This window comes from Cavenderia fasciculata, assembly GCF_000203815.1.
Source record: "Cavenderia fasciculata unplaced genomic scaffold Scf_ET2XIPL01COFD4-5, whole genome shotgun sequence".
In the NCBI taxonomy this organism is placed as follows: domain Eukaryota; phylum Evosea; class Eumycetozoa; order Acytosteliales; family Cavenderiaceae; genus Cavenderia; species Cavenderia fasciculata.
This window is the reverse complement of record NW_004457695.1, coordinates 3,453,224-3,468,650: the sequence shown is the minus strand read 5'-3', so window position 1 is coordinate 3,468,650 and position 15,427 is coordinate 3,453,224. Positions and strand designations below refer to the sequence as shown.

General features: G+C 31.7%; 7 protein-coding genes across 7 annotated transcripts; 5 read left to right on the top strand and 2 right to left on the bottom strand.

The window, feature by feature from the left end:
• Positions 1 to 65: 65 nt before the first annotated feature.
• Positions 66 to 2,313, bottom strand: DFA_08952 (uncharacterized protein; the record flags this gene model as incomplete). Its single annotated transcript, XM_004356382.1, has 4 exons — positions 66 to 216; positions 852 to 1,149; positions 1,233 to 1,274; positions 2,013 to 2,313. The coding sequence occupies 4 exons, from the start codon at positions 2,311 to 2,313 to the stop codon at positions 66 to 68; spliced, it is 792 nt and encodes a 263-aa protein (XP_004356435.1).
• A 290-nt stretch (positions 2,314 to 2,603) lies between these two features.
• DFA_08951 (uncharacterized protein) lies at positions 2,604 to 4,240 on the top strand (the record flags this gene model as incomplete). Its single annotated transcript, XM_004356381.1, has 4 exons — positions 2,604 to 2,695; positions 3,040 to 3,407; positions 3,560 to 3,698; positions 3,769 to 4,240. 4 exons carry the CDS (start codon positions 2,604 to 2,606, stop codon positions 4,238 to 4,240), a joined length of 1,071 nt encoding a protein of 356 aa, XP_004356434.1.
• A 430-nt stretch (positions 4,241 to 4,670) lies between these two features.
• On the top strand, positions 4,671 to 7,637 carry DFA_08950 (uncharacterized protein; the record flags this gene model as incomplete). Its single annotated transcript, XM_004356380.1, has 1 exon — positions 4,671 to 7,637. One exon carries the CDS (start codon positions 4,671 to 4,673, stop codon positions 7,635 to 7,637), a length of 2,967 nt encoding a protein of 988 aa, XP_004356433.1.
• Positions 7,638 to 7,771: 134 nt separating this feature from the next.
• ddx41 (DEAD/DEAH box helicase) lies at positions 7,772 to 9,764 on the top strand (the record flags this gene model as incomplete). Its single annotated transcript, XM_004356379.1, has 2 exons — positions 7,772 to 9,088; positions 9,186 to 9,764. 2 exons carry the CDS (start codon positions 7,772 to 7,774, stop codon positions 9,762 to 9,764), a joined length of 1,896 nt encoding a protein of 631 aa, XP_004356432.1.
• Positions 9,765 to 9,942: 178 nt separating this feature from the next.
• On the bottom strand, positions 9,943 to 10,211 carry DFA_08948 (uncharacterized protein; the record flags this gene model as incomplete). The annotated part of the gene is made up of 2 exons (XM_004356378.1): positions 9,943 to 10,106; positions 10,199 to 10,211. 2 exons carry the CDS (start codon positions 10,209 to 10,211, stop codon positions 9,943 to 9,945), a joined length of 177 nt encoding a protein of 58 aa, XP_004356431.1.
• A 1,486-nt stretch (positions 10,212 to 11,697) lies between these two features.
• Positions 11,698 to 14,258, top strand: DFA_08947 (uncharacterized protein; the record flags this gene model as incomplete). The annotated part of the gene is made up of 6 exons (XM_004356377.1): positions 11,698 to 11,811; positions 11,886 to 12,772; positions 12,855 to 13,198; positions 13,276 to 13,479; positions 13,554 to 14,190; positions 14,252 to 14,258. The coding sequence occupies 6 exons, from the start codon at positions 11,698 to 11,700 to the stop codon at positions 14,256 to 14,258; spliced, it is 2,193 nt and encodes a 730-aa protein (XP_004356430.1).
• A 57-nt stretch (positions 14,259 to 14,315) lies between these two features.
• On the top strand, positions 14,316 to 15,336 carry DFA_08946 (uncharacterized protein; the record flags this gene model as incomplete). The annotated part of the gene is made up of 2 exons (XM_004356376.1): positions 14,316 to 15,096; positions 15,170 to 15,336. The coding sequence occupies 2 exons, from the start codon at positions 14,316 to 14,318 to the stop codon at positions 15,334 to 15,336; spliced, it is 948 nt and encodes a 315-aa protein (XP_004356429.1).
• Positions 15,337 to 15,427: the final 91 nt, after the last annotated feature.

Below are 15,427 nucleotides of genomic sequence, written 5' to 3'. Positions count from 1 at the left end.
CAAAAAGGTGGAGGGGTTTTAGTGAATATAGCCAGCGATATTAATGGTGATTGGTTGATATAATTTTAGGAAATGGTTGGAGATGGATTGACCAACAAAAATGAGGCAAGTAAAGGGCCTGTAATATGAGAACAAACAAAGCAAAACAAAATGACTAGATTTGAATGATAGTGATCGGTTGATGTAGCAATTAGGTATGTTTGACAAAAGTAGTGACTAAAAGGAAAAAGAGATGGGTCTTAAAAATAAAAGGATGTAGAGTGATAAAGAGTGGTGTAGCTTGGTGAATGGACAATGGTATTTGATTTGGACCAAAGGATTATAAATATGAATGAACACAAGAGGTCAATGACATGAAAGATGAACAAACAAAATGACAAGATGTTGAATGATTGTGTTTGGTTAAAAGAGATGGGTAGTGCACTGATGAGATAATAAAACAAAAAATAATCAACAAGTAATGGTTTAAAGGGGCAATGATAGTGATTTTTAATTATCTGATGGATAAAGGAAGTGTAGTTAACTGGATAGGTAGGTAGAGGTTTTGAGTGTCCAGTGATATTAATGGTGATTGGTTGATATAATATTTGGAATAGTTGGAGATGGATTGACCAACAACAATGAGGCAAGTGAAGGCCTGTAATATGAGAACGAGCAAACAAAACAAAACGACTAAGATTTGAATGATAGTGATTGGTTGATGCACCAATTAGGTATGATTGACAAAAGTAGTAGATAAGATGGAGAAGAGATGGGTGATAAAAATAAAAGGGTTGTCGAGTGATAAAGAGTGGTGAATGGACCATGGTATTTGGTTTGGATCAAAGGATTAGAAATATATGAATGAACACAAGAGGTCAATGATATGTAAACATGAACAAACAAAACAAAATAAATGATGTAGTTTACCTTGAGGTTGTTGGGTAGATGGTGGGGTTTCTGAGAGTAAGCGTCTAAGGTCTCCTATGGCACCTTTGACTAAATGTGGATAATTTGTGGCGGGGGATTCGAGAGCATCAAGTAAGCGGATCTTGGTGTAGAACCCATCATTCCAGAGAGACTCTGCCATTTCACTTGCATGATCTGAGGAAACACCAATTGTTTCCGATTGGAGTATATCAGTAATATCACTTTCTTTGAGTTTGGTAACTAGGGTAAATGATTTGACTGGAGTGGATATTAGTAAGTTGCTGTAAATAATTTAGTGATATATATTAAAGAATATATCATACTTTTGTCTAGTCTTTGCTGTAAGGTATCACTAGCTAAAGTTTCTTTTGGGACAAAAAATGTCAGTCAACCAAAGGTAAATAATAACATATGTTTATCTTCTAATAAATATCCTTACCAGTGTTTGGGTCAGACATTTCTGGTTGGGAAGAGAATTATAATTAGAAACTGTAGAGATAACAATCGATAACTATAATGTGAAAGAAATGTTGAAAAAAGTATTAATTAAAAAATAATAAAATATAGATATGATAAGGTGTGCTAAGGGAATAATATAAAAATGTATAATAAAGAATATAACTCTGAAATGTACAAGGGATGGGACTAATATGAACAAGATGTTGAAGATTATAGAAAATGAATAAATGGCAAAAAAGAATAACAAGTAACTTGATAATTATTGGTAAAATATGTATCAAAAAGAATAAATAGTGACACTGCTGCTGCAGTAGTATTGAGTGCTTTTATCATCAAACTCCAAGAAATAATTATTAAACAAAAAATAAATAAAATGTGTGGTTTTATTTTATATAAATAAAAATCATTAGAAAATGTCTAATGGGTGAGTGATGATAAGACAAGACTTTAATATTAGGGTTGATGGTGTGATTAACAGATGACTTGAACCACAACACACCCGAGTGACCAAATGAGAGCAACAAACCATAATGGTGGGCGGTCGGTGGTAGTGGTGAGGGAGTCTGCTGACGAATGACAATCATGTGTGAACAAGATGACGTATGTGTGAAATAGAAGATAGATGTATAACTATCATTACTTACCTCTACTGCTGCTGTGTTGATGCGATAGCGATTGTTGTTGCTGCTGTTGTTGTTTAATTAAAAGTTGTTGAGCAGCCAGATAGAGCTTCTTTGCAGGTGCTACGACTATGCCACATTTACCAAAATCAGCCTCTGTAAACACTGCTATACTCTCTCCATCTACATCATTATCAAGAAGCATCTGGGCATATTCTTCTCTTACTTGAACTTCTTTTGTAGCCCATTCTTTTACTTGTTTTGCTGACCATCGTTTGAAATCGCTTTGTGATGCAATTTCTGTTATTGACAAAGCATTATACATGTTATGATTAAAAGAGATGTCGTAAGATAATAGAAAACATGGGTTCTCCTTTTAATGTTGTTGTTGTTGTTGTTGGTATTGAAATTCTTTGTTTGAAACACTCTGACACCACTTGTTTTTTTTTTTTTTTTTTTTCATTCTCTTGTCAAAACAACAAGACAGATTCTTTGTCTTTTGTGAACAAAGATTAGTACTAAGAGGGTAGTCTTCTATTATAGATAGAGGTCCTATAGATTCAGCTCAACTTTGAACGATAACAACAATTTATATTAATATACCAACATTCTATGATGACAGTAACATTCAACCTATTACATACAACATTGATAATCAATGTTTTGTCTATTGTAATTGCTAGAACCACTCTCACTAAAGCATTCTCGTTTATCATCCAATCCATGTTATATTTCAACTTTGTATGTCTATCTTTCAGGAATAAAAACATCAGCATTAACTATTTTAACTTATTTAATATAATGAGCCCTGCAAGGGCGAATGCTTGTAAACTTTTTTGAGAGCGCCAGCTATCCAACGCCCAAGCCACACACTGTTATTTACAACAGTGAACATTTTATTTATAACGGTCACATATTTTCGGCGCCAATCAAATAGAATTGGAGCTCGAATAGGTGACTACTTTTTAAATGATTTGATCAGTCGAAATTACTTTTTTAAAGTATGGTTACTTTGAATAATTAAGTAAGGGGGGGGTTGATCAACATTTAGAACCTTTCAAAAATTATCTTTTAAAAAATCAATCTTAGAAATTAATAATAATAATAATAGTTGTAATAATAATAATAATAATAATAATAATAATAATAATAATAATAATAATAATAATAATAATAATAATAATAATAATAATTGTAATAGTAGTAGTAGTAGTTGTAATAATAATAATAATATCGATAATAGTAATAGTACAAATAGAAAATTACCAAATTATATTATTTATAATATTATATCTATGGTTTGGAGTTTAAGAGATCGTTGTACTTGTATTTATGATACAAATGTATTAGAGAGAAATCAATTGATGATTAGGATTGATGAATCATTTATTGAATCATTCCATGCAATCAAGAATCAATGTCAGTTCATTTTTCAACCACAACACCATACCCTCCACTTGGATTGAATGGGATACATGTCAATCGATCAAGATTACAACTATCACTCATTTCAAAGGATTTATTCAATTATATTAAATTAAATCACTTTAATAATATATTTATATCTCGAGTTGGTCAAGAAGTGTATACCCAAAAACCAGCTGATACTTGCATGTTAAAGAATAACATTCGATCCATCTCTTCAGCTCATTATGAAGCCAGTCACATTGTTTACCAAAGAGGAGAGATTGGCAATCACCAAGATCAATTGTTTCGATGTCAGCCACGGTTCACTTCAATCACTCATTTCCTTTTCCAACCTCACCTCTCTCCTCCTCAGAGATGCTCTCAACTACCCACCCACTGCCATAGTTGGTAGACTCGCACATTTAACCAAACTGGATATACGTAGTGTTCGAACAGGTCGCACAACCATGGAACAGAATCAACTTGCCAAGGTACTAAAAGGTAAACCAATCACCAAACTCTACTACCACCAGAGTATGACAAGTTCATACCTCGAACTTTCAGATGATGTCAAACAATCACTACGATGCATTTTAATCGACCCCAAACAATCTAATATTCTCGATCATTTTCCAAATGTCACTCAACTTCACCTTCATCCAGAGTACTCTGCAGAGTATAAAGAAGAATTCAAGTTTCCAGACAGAGTCAAAAAGATAACATGCTCCAACTTTGAAAGTGCAAGACAACTTGTCAAACTCAACACTTGTCTTGACACTTTTAAATATTATCACAAGGATGGATACAATATCCTTCTTTTCCTAAATGAACTTTCAAAAGATTAGTCTTTCACTCCTCAAAACATTTATTTATCAATCCAACAGTACGATGCCTCTAATAGACATGTCAACTACCAATTTTCAACTAATCCACTCGAGATCTAAAATCATTGGAAATGTCGATCAAAAAATTACCTTATTATTTTCAAGAAGAAATATTACAACCAAAAAAAATAATCAATAATAAATGAGGTGTAACTAGTCGCGCGACATGTGTAACAAATATCTCTAAACTGTCTATAGATCCCGGGTCATGGTTTCCAAGTACTGTTTCTTATTTCTACGATTTTTACAAAACCGACGTTTTTTTGGGACAAACATCAGATATTTTGAGGTCATCTGATCAAGTCGAAGAAATATGGCTATTGTTTGTTTGTTGGGCTTAGGGAGATTTTTTGTTTCATTATTTTGTTTTTTTTTTTGCATACACACAAGAATGAAGAGAATAAACGAATCAGATGAACACAAAGATATTAGTGAATACACAAAAGAAGAGTTGAATCAACTGTATAAAAATGATATCTATGACTTGTGTGTAAAGAATGATATAGCAGTCACCAACAAAGAGACAAAGACATTGATGATCAAAAAGATACTCAAACATGAAAAGCAAAGAGAAGAACATCAACAACAAATCGAGAGTAATACTCTAACCGACTACAATCAAGGTGCGTTAGAGTATGCTTTGCCATGGATCATCATTGCTAGAATACTAAAGGAGGCTTGTGAAACTAAATGTATTGCAAAGTGTACTTGTGTCAATTCAAAGGCGTACTCTGATGCGGTGGCCAACCGAACTCGCTTTGAATTCGACTTGAATAGTAGTAGAGGTGTAGTAACCGATACTTCATTCCAAGCATCTATGCTAGGTGACTCTGACTCTGCCGACAACATACAAGATCAAACTGTGTTTGGGTATATCCAAATGAACCCTTTTATCAAGAAACATGAAATCAAGCAAGATGATCTTTGTCCACTACACAAGTTCACCGTTGGTATGGGGTGCCAGCCATCATTCAATTTCGACGAGTACCGTAGATTCAGTCATTCGACTTTTATGGACGACAGTAAACGTTGGACACGGTCTTTGGGATTGGTCTCCAAGAGACTGTTCTCGTACGTGTCCACTCATCTATTCACCAACATTGCAATAGAACCAACCGATGAAATGTGGAGTCATATCAAAGACGAACATTGTATCATTAAAAAGGCTACTACTCTGACTGTCATGCCTGTCCCATCTGGGTCGACACCCAAGTTCTTTGTTGACAATACCTTTTCGTCAAAGGAGATGTTTGTCGGCGTTGAAAAGGTGTATATTAAAGGATCACACTTGCTTGAAAAGGTAGAGCACATTAGAAAGTTGGGTGTAGCAATGCCCAAGCTCAAAAGTATTGTGCCGTACACTGACACCAAACCCAGCAAGTATATGGTTAAAGCACTCTTTACCACGTTTGACAACCTCACCTCTATCAACCTACTCAACACTGGCTCGCTGTCTGATGAAATTGCACAAATTAGATCACTCCCGTCAACCACTAAACTCACCAAGATTCTGTTGCCAGTCTACTTTGATTGGAATAGTATGCAATCGGAACTTAAACAAAACCTCCAAACCATATCAATGCATCCCAAGCTTATTGTATACCCAAATACCGTGGATATTGATTATAAAGAGATTCAACAACAAGACTTTCCCAAACTCAAACACGTCTATATCTCCTACTTGGTCAATATGCATCCAAATTGGGATGATCTAGTCGTCCCTGAAAGTGTCAAGAAGCTCTCGTTTAACTTGCCTCTACCAAATGTATCGCCACTCGTTCGTAACCCTCACGTCCGTACAGTCAGATTCAGAGCCATCAAGAATAGAAAAGTACAAGACAGTCTAATCAATAGAAACATTGCCTATTATTTCAATGTCGAGGATTTAAAACTATTAAAGTTTAATCAAACAAGTCTTACCAAAATCATCATTGATTCTGCCAATGATATCAATCATCTCCAAGTCAATAGATTTAAATCAATGGGTTACCAATACACTGGATCAATATTTACAACTCCAGATTCTTTAAAAAAATTACAATTTAAAAAATTAATTAATAATATTAATAATATTAATAATAATAATAATGATAATAATACTTTATCCTCTTCTACAACAACAACAACAGTAATTAATAATATTAATAATAATAATAATGATAAAGTTGAAGTGGAAATGAAAGTTGGTGATAATAGTAAACAATTACCAAATAATATTATTCGACAGATTATATCAATGGTTTGGGATTTAAGGGATCGTTGTACATGTATTTATGATATAAATATATTGAATCAATGGAATGAAAAAGGAATGGAAATATTGAATGATGAAGCATTGATTGAATCATTCTTTGCAATCAAGAATCAATGTGCTGTTCATTTTTCAACAAAAACAACCTATTCTCCACTTGGATTAAATGGACGACAAGTCAATCGATCAAGATTACAATTATCACTCATTTCAAAAGATTTATTCAAACATATTCAATCAAACCATTTTAATAATATTTTAATGGTAAATGTACCTGATAGAAGGGATACACTTGGAAATCGAACAGGTGACTATTGTCTTTTAAAAAAGATCAATACCATTACTTTAAATCCAAATAATGTACATCCATTTGGAGAGATTAGATATGATGATCAAGAGGAGAAAGATGGTATCACAAAAATACGATCATTGGGAACAATGGGAGCCATCTCTTCTTTTGCTACTGGATATCCCAACATTTGTTCATTGGTGTTGCCTGGGACATCATCATTTCCAAAAACACTCGATCTTCAACAATTCAATTTACTCAACAAACTTGACTTGAGTCATATGACTGGTCACTGTGACTATGCTTATCTTGCCAAACTGTTAAAAGACAAGCCACTCATCAAACTCTACTTTCCTATTCATGCAGCATCTGGCTACGTCGAGCTGACCGATGATGTTATGAAATCGGTCCGATGCATTTTACTCAAGCCACAAGAAACACGAATCATCGCGTATTTCCCCAACTTGACAAGTGTGAGATACCGCAGTAACCACAACTCTGCCTGTCCCGCCATTCTCAGACTCCCACCAACCATCAAAAAGGTCAAAGCTCACAACATCAGCTCAACAGATCCATACATCAAAACCAATACCTCTGTTACAACATTTAAATGTACTGGTAGTTATGCACTCGGTGTATACCTCGAGCAACTCTCCCAAACAGACCATGTCCAGCAATTCATCTATCAAAACAACAAAACTACACCAATCCTTGACCTATCAACTATAAACACCAATTTCAAACTTGATTATGCTCAATCTAAATTTACAACTGATAAACATTCAGCAACTGTCAATTTAAACTATTCAAGAAAATAAATTAATAATAAATAATAAATAAATTAATTCTATTGCTGAAAATAAATCAAAGAGTCAAAAAACAAAGTAGATTTCTGCAGAACTCATTCATTCTTTTTTTAATTTAGAGTGAAAGATATATATAAATAGATATAATGGATAGTAAAAGAGATTATAATCATAATAATGAAGATAATAATAATCATCATGACGATGATGATCAAGTAGAGAAATGGGTACCATTAAAAGAAAGAAAAGCAAAGAAACTCAAACAATATAGTGAAACGATAAAGTCGTCTCTTCCACAATCAGATCATCATGATAGTAGCAAGATAAAGAAAGATATATCAGATGAAAAGAAGGATGGACAAGAGTCATCAGAAGGTGACAAGAACAAGTATAAGAGTTTGATTGAACAGAAATTAGAAATACTCAAACAACAAGAACAAATGCAAAAAGAAGGAAAGGGATTCAACGAAGAGGAAGAAAGAATTAAAAGAGAAGAGGAAGAGATTTTAAAGAGTATAAAGTCATTTGTACCATTGGTATCGGTTAAAGACCGTGCCAAAGATGTGGTGTACAAAGATTCGATCAAGACTGATTGGCGACCACCTCGCTACGTATTGGATCGTGGTGAGAGTACACACGGAGATCTTAGACAAGCACTACATATACACGTTGCAGGTGAGGAAGTGCCACCACCACTCACATCGTTTGCAGAGATGAAGTTGCCACGTGAAATCATCCGGTATCTCAAGGAAGCAAAGGGTATCAAGAAACCTACACCCATTCAAATTCAAGGTCTACCCGTAGCATTGAGTGGACGTGATATGATTGGTATTGCATTTACTGGGAGTGGCAAGACACTTGTATTTGCACTGCCAATGGTGTTGTTGGCAATGGACGCTGAAAAGAGACTGCCTATCGAGGCGGGTGAAGGTCCCTTTGGACTGATCATCTGTCCATCACGTGAACTTGCTCGACAGACATACGATTTGGTCAACGCACTATCAGACGCCATAAAAAAGGAGCGTGGATTCGAGTTGCGTACATTGTTGGCAATTGGTGGTATCGATATGGGCGAGCAAGAGCATCTCTTTAAACGTGGTATTCACATGATTGTCGCTACGCCCGGACGTCTGATCGACCTCCTCAACAAGCGTCGTGTCAGTCTAGCCTATTGTAAATATTTGGGGCTTGATGAAGCCGATCGTCTCATTGATCTTGGATTCGAAGACGATATCCGTACGGTCATGGACTATTTCCAAGGACAGAGACAAACACTACTCTTCTCTGCCACCATGCCCAAGAAAATTCAAACTTTTGCTCGTAGTGCCTTGGTACGTCCCGTCGAAGTCAATGTCGGACGTGCAGGTGCTGCCAATCTCGATGTCATTCAAGAAGTGGAATATGTAAAACAAGAATCTAAAATTGTTTATTTATTAGAATGTTTACAAAAAACTGCTCCTCCTGTAAGAATAGAAAAGAAAAGAAAAGAAAAGAAAGAAAGAAATATAAAAAGTATATTAATATTAATATTTGTATTTTTTAATTTACTATACATTTTAGGTATTAATATTTTGTGAGAATAAAAAGGATGTAGATGATATTCATGAATATTTATTATTAAAACAAGTTGAAGCTGTTGCAGTACATGGAGACAAATCACAAGAGGAACGTGATACAGCGATTAAAGCATTTAAAGATGGTAAAAAAGATGTGTTGGTGGCTACCGATGTGGCTAGTAAGGGTTTGGATTTCCCAGACATTCAACATGTCATTAATTTCGATATGCCAAAGGAAATTGAAAATTATATTCATCGTATTGGTAGAACTGGTAGATGTGGAAAGACTGGTGTCGCAACAACCTTTATCAACAAAAATCAAAGTGAATCTGTATTGTTGGATCTCAAACATTTGTTAATCGAGTCGAAACAAAAGGTTCCACAAGTACTACTCGAAATTCAAGATGACTCTTCTTCCTATCTCATGACTGGTGGTGTTGCAGAAGAAGAAGATCAATCATTATCATGTGACTATTGTGATGGTCGTGGTCATCGTCTCATTAATTGTCCAAAACTTAAACAACAACAACAAAAACAACAAGGTTCTAAAAGAGATTTTATGGGTGGAGATGGTGGTTATTAAACTAAATTAAATCAAAATCAAAATCAATATTAAAATTAAATTATATATAAAATATGGATAATATATCGGATTAATAATTTATTATTATAATCTTTGGTAATATTATTTGTAAAAAGTCGGCCTATTTTTTAAAAATACAATTTGGTGTTTCTATTATTATTATTATTTGATTGTTTGTTTAAAATGATCTAAATTTAACCAATTTCCATTTAAATTGTGATAGTTCATTATGACTACAATTTTGGTTATCTAAACATTGATTTTGCATTTTAGTAATATCATTGTTTATTTGTTGATTCATTTTTTTGATTGAACTACTTAGAGATAATTTCTCTAATGATGCTATAAATATTAAATATAATAATAATAGAGAATAAGGTTAATTATTTATTTAAATAAATCATTATTAATTATCTATTATAATATCATCATACCAAAGATTGACATTTTATTTATATATATATTTATATTAATATTTTAATTAATATTTGTGAATATTTGATTTGGTTTGTTATTGATTTACAATTGATAATTGAATGTTTAAAAAGTATCAATTTTATACTTACTTACTTTGTTAATTTAAATCTAGAGACTTTGGATTCAATAGTTGACGATAGGTGGATAGTTTCGACTATAACCATGTTGTCAACACCAACACCATCAAAAGAATAATTAATATTCTTTTAAAAGATGAAGCTCCAATTAATCTAATAGTCGTATTCGTTTATTCAATATAGCTATTTGTCGGAGGTGACTTTTACATCCTCAAGATGTAAAGGGTGATCGATAAAGTAGGATTGTCAAAAGATTTAACAAAGTTGAAACAATTGATCTGATCGATTGACCAACACATTAATTAATTTAAATTAATTTGTATACTTTGAATGGGTATTATGATGATGAGATCAATACCTTCCTTGAACCATGGTTCTTTTTACGATGGTTAACGGTTGGTTAATAAATAAATAATTAAATTGGTGAAGTGACTTTTGTATGATGTCACCCCAATCACATTCAGTCTTGATCTTGAAAAATCTCTCTATCTTTTTAAAGAGGGGGTGTTGTTGTCTTTCTTTAAAAGATGGAAGTTTTCCTTAAAAGTCAATTTTTCTTTGTTGTTTGAATATTAAAAGTATTTTTGATTTATTATTTATTTAATATTATTAATTTTCTAATAGTTGTAAACCAAGAGGCTCGATACTAGTGGGCAAACGAGATAAATAATAACTTGATATGATTTCATCGTTTAATTTCTCTTTTTCTAATTTATGGTCAAAACATATATCACATTTGTTTATGGAACATTTTTCAAAGTGTGATTTGGCTTCATGTCTCGCTCTGTTACCAGATAATAACCTATTATTACAAACATCATGTATACACTTCTTTTTGAGTTTATCTCTCTCTATATCTTTTAATATCTTCTTTTTTCTAGCCTTGCATGCTTGGCATCGATCTTTACACTTTTCTTTATGTTTGTTATTCTCATGTCTCTTGAGTGAAGAGTTTGTAGTAAAATATTGATTACATCCAAGATGTAAACAATCGAATCGTCTATCCATTCAAATCTACTCTATTATTTTTAATATTATTATTAATATAAATAATTCTTGCTTGTATGCTTCTTTTAAAAACTTGATTTTATATATATTGCAATCACAATGAATGAATGTCGATGTCAATATGATGATCATAGGGAAGGGCAAACTTCGATTTCCACCCTCCCAACCCCACTTCATACATCCTATCACTAGTTATTTACTAATGAACCTCCAAACATTATAAAGAATATGACTTTTGGTTTTAGCTAACTTCACCAAATTACCCAAACACTAAATCTTTTTTTTTGATTACTCTACAAACTGTCGAATTATACACATACATATTGAAACAAGAGGAGTAGATAGATAGACAGAGAAGATAGAATAAAGAAATGAAGGGTGATCGTATGCCGACCATATTATCACCGATTGCATTGGCAATTGGTGAGGATTATACTGATCGTTGGTTAGATTATCTTTTAGACCCTTTAAAGTTGAAAGATCATGTATGTACATATATATATCTTCTATGTCTCTCTCTCTCTTAATGATACTAATAATCAACTCAATTCAATTAAAGTTAAAAGAATTAAAGAACAATACTACAAATCATCCAAATGAAGCATCGATTGTAAAGACTTTAATGAAACAATATGAAAAGGGTTACAAGGGAGGTGCTGCTGCCAACATTTCTTCTCCTCCACCTCCTACTGCTACAGCTACAACAACATCTACTACTCTGTCTGCAAATTCAACTCCAACAACGACAACAACCAATCTATCAACTATAACAACACATAGATTAAAGATGTTGGTTAATTTGGTGATCATTGTTATTACAGAGGCTAATTTATCGTTGAGTGATATTGGTAAAATCATTCAAGCCTTTAAACATCAAAGACTGCTAGTTGAGGAATTGGAATCGAGTCAACCCAATGATAGCGTATTTCACACTTATCTGAAAAGATGGATTATCAGAGGTATCATTAAAGGTGATCCGTTAAAATACTTGATCAACTCTTCACATGCACTATTCTCTAAAACAATGGTATTGGGTGGTACTGCATCACCTCTTATTCCCTCCAACACTCCCAGTCTTTCATTGCAACAAACTTTGGGGTTGATTGGTATAGGGTCAAACAGCAGTCCTAGCAATAGCGCATCTTCAACACCGCCATCATCACCTCCTCCTACTCCACCCCAATACATTAGTATACAATCGACCAAGGAAAGAGAAAGAGATTCACCAATTGACATTTTACAAAAAGAACCTGAAATACTTGTTCTTGAACAAATCACCAAAGATTGTCTCGACTTTCTTATCGATTGGATCGATAAATACAGAAATAACAAAGACCTTCAACCTGCAATCGCCGAAATTACATTAGAGCTAGGTGAATACTATTTCTATAAACAAGAATATTCAATTGCAAAAGATTATTTTAATCAATCTTTAAAATATGGAGAGTATGAAAAGAGAAAGAAGAAGAAGAAGAGACAAAAGAAAAAAAGAAAGATATTAATTAATTAATTTTAATTTTAATTTTAGATTTAATAGTAAAGAAAGAGCAAAATCATTTTTAATAGCATGTAAATCAATGATGGATCAAGAAGACGATGGAATGATGAAAATTGATTCAAGTGATAAAATAATTGTAGAAAAAAGACAAAAAGACGACGATGAGGAGGAAGAAGAATCAACATTGGAAAAGATAGAATTGGCCATTGTAAATAATCAACAAGATAAAATATTAGAGTATCTATACATTGATATTATAGATTCTACTCTAAATTGGCAATTTAGAACAAATCTAGAAAGACATCAAATCATTCATCAAAACAATCGAATCAATATCTTTATTTTAAATTTAATTAAATCTATTATTTATCAAAGTATGTCAAAAAAAAATTAGTAATAGAATAGAATAGAAATATATTTCTAACAACATATTTAATTACTATATGTTTAGATTCATTTAATTTCAATTATGATATAATTAATCAATTTAATGAAAAGAGTTTTGAATTTTTATTTAATACTGTACATAAATTCATATCAGAGGAGAAACAAAACAACAATCAATCAACGCATTTGGAGAGATTAACATTTCATTTAAATAGAATTGGTTATATTTTAAATAATGATCAATATTGGATTTATTTTAAAAGAATTTGTAACTATTTTGAAAAAAATCAAAAAATCAAATTTATCTTTATATCTAACATTCATTTATTGATTCATTTACAGTACCAAAATTATATACAGAAATAGATATTATTGAAAAGGATGATTTAGATGAAAAAATGGATGATGACAATGATGAAATTAAATTGTCAAAATTTGAAATTTATGGAGAAATATTAAATCAAGATGATACTATAAAAACTGGTCAATTAATTAAAGAGTTAACTCAACAGACGGATAAAACAATCATTGATCAATTACTTTTAGAAAAAAGTGTTAGACAAATTATCAAAAAACAAGATTCTTCAATCAATGTTAAACACAAAGTAACATTGGAAGAAAAATGTTATTTTGAATTGATTCAATCAATGAATGAATTTTACAAGAACGTAGGAGGAATCGATGAAGAAAAAGAAAATCAACAAGTAATCAACGCTTTAAAAAATACAATCAACAAATATACACCAACCTATGAAATGGTCATCACCATCATATCAACATTGATTAATAATAATAGATGGAATGCAGTTTCTACATGTTCTGACATTCTATCAAAACAACCACCAAATAGTTACCCTTCACCAACCATTGCAAGATTAACCAATACTCTTTTACAACTTTCAAAATTACTCTCCTCAATATCATTAAATTTAATTTCAATTCATTTATTTTCATCATCATCAAAAGATTCTATGGGTATGTGTAAATCAAAAAAAAAAAATCATTTCCTTTTATTTACCTTTTTTTCTTTTATTTTTTAGATGTTGATAAAAAATCAATTATAAATCAAAAAATGGAAATATACTTTTATTTATTAAATTATTAATGCCATTGAATGAAAGTGGATGTTCAAAACATTGGGTATTGGATCCAGTATCAAGTTTAGTCGAAGAAAATTCAACCTTATCATTTATCAATCCAACTTCGATAGGATTATTAAATCATATAAACAATGAATCATTATTGGAATCACTCTTATCAATTTTAATTGGAATACTTTCAATCCTATCAAAATCATCACAACAACTCAAAGATCCAAGAGGAGGAGGAGGAGTTGAAGAGTTGTATTTGGAACACTATGGAGAATTAACATTACTAGTATCTCAACAACAATCATCACAACAACTCACCAGTTCAATATTTCAACACCACGTATCAACAAATATTGATCAATTGGATGCAGTTGTCAGAGAAATAATATTAAATACTGCTCTTCGACTCAATAGAGCAGTAGAAAAGGTATCTTTCAAGTCACACTATATATTGGGTGAATTGTATTATGAAAAAAACAAATATTTGGAGAGTCTAAGATCGTATTTGATGGCATTTGCATTGCAATCATCATTTTTTACCAATACTCGTAAAGCCATTGACCAACTAACAGACATGTCAAGAATTGTATTTAAACTTTCCAATTGTCTGATACAACTTGGATACCCAATGCAAGCAGTTGCTGTCAATCAAATATTACTACCAACCACTGCCACACAATTACAAAATCAAACCTTTTCTACTTGTTTCAAAATCATTCAAGATCATTTAAATACTCTAGACTCTCTATACTTTCAATATATTTTTGAAATACCAATTTTAGAATTATTAATTAGTATGTTAAAGAAAGAAAGAAAGTTTTTTACATTTTTATAATATTAATTTCTTTGTTTTTATTTTTTATTTAGACCATTATAATAGATTAAAAGATACAAAGAAATTAACTTTATTGAATCAACTTATATCATCACCAATTCTAAATGAATTTAATCATCCAGATATTAGAACCAATTTCCAAAAGACAACCAAAATTAATTTATTAAAATCACTTGCTATTGATTTCTTATTTAATTAAATAAATAAAATATGGAAATAATAATAAAGTAATAATAATAATGACTCATTTAATATTTATTATTGTGTGATAAAATAAATAAATAAATAAT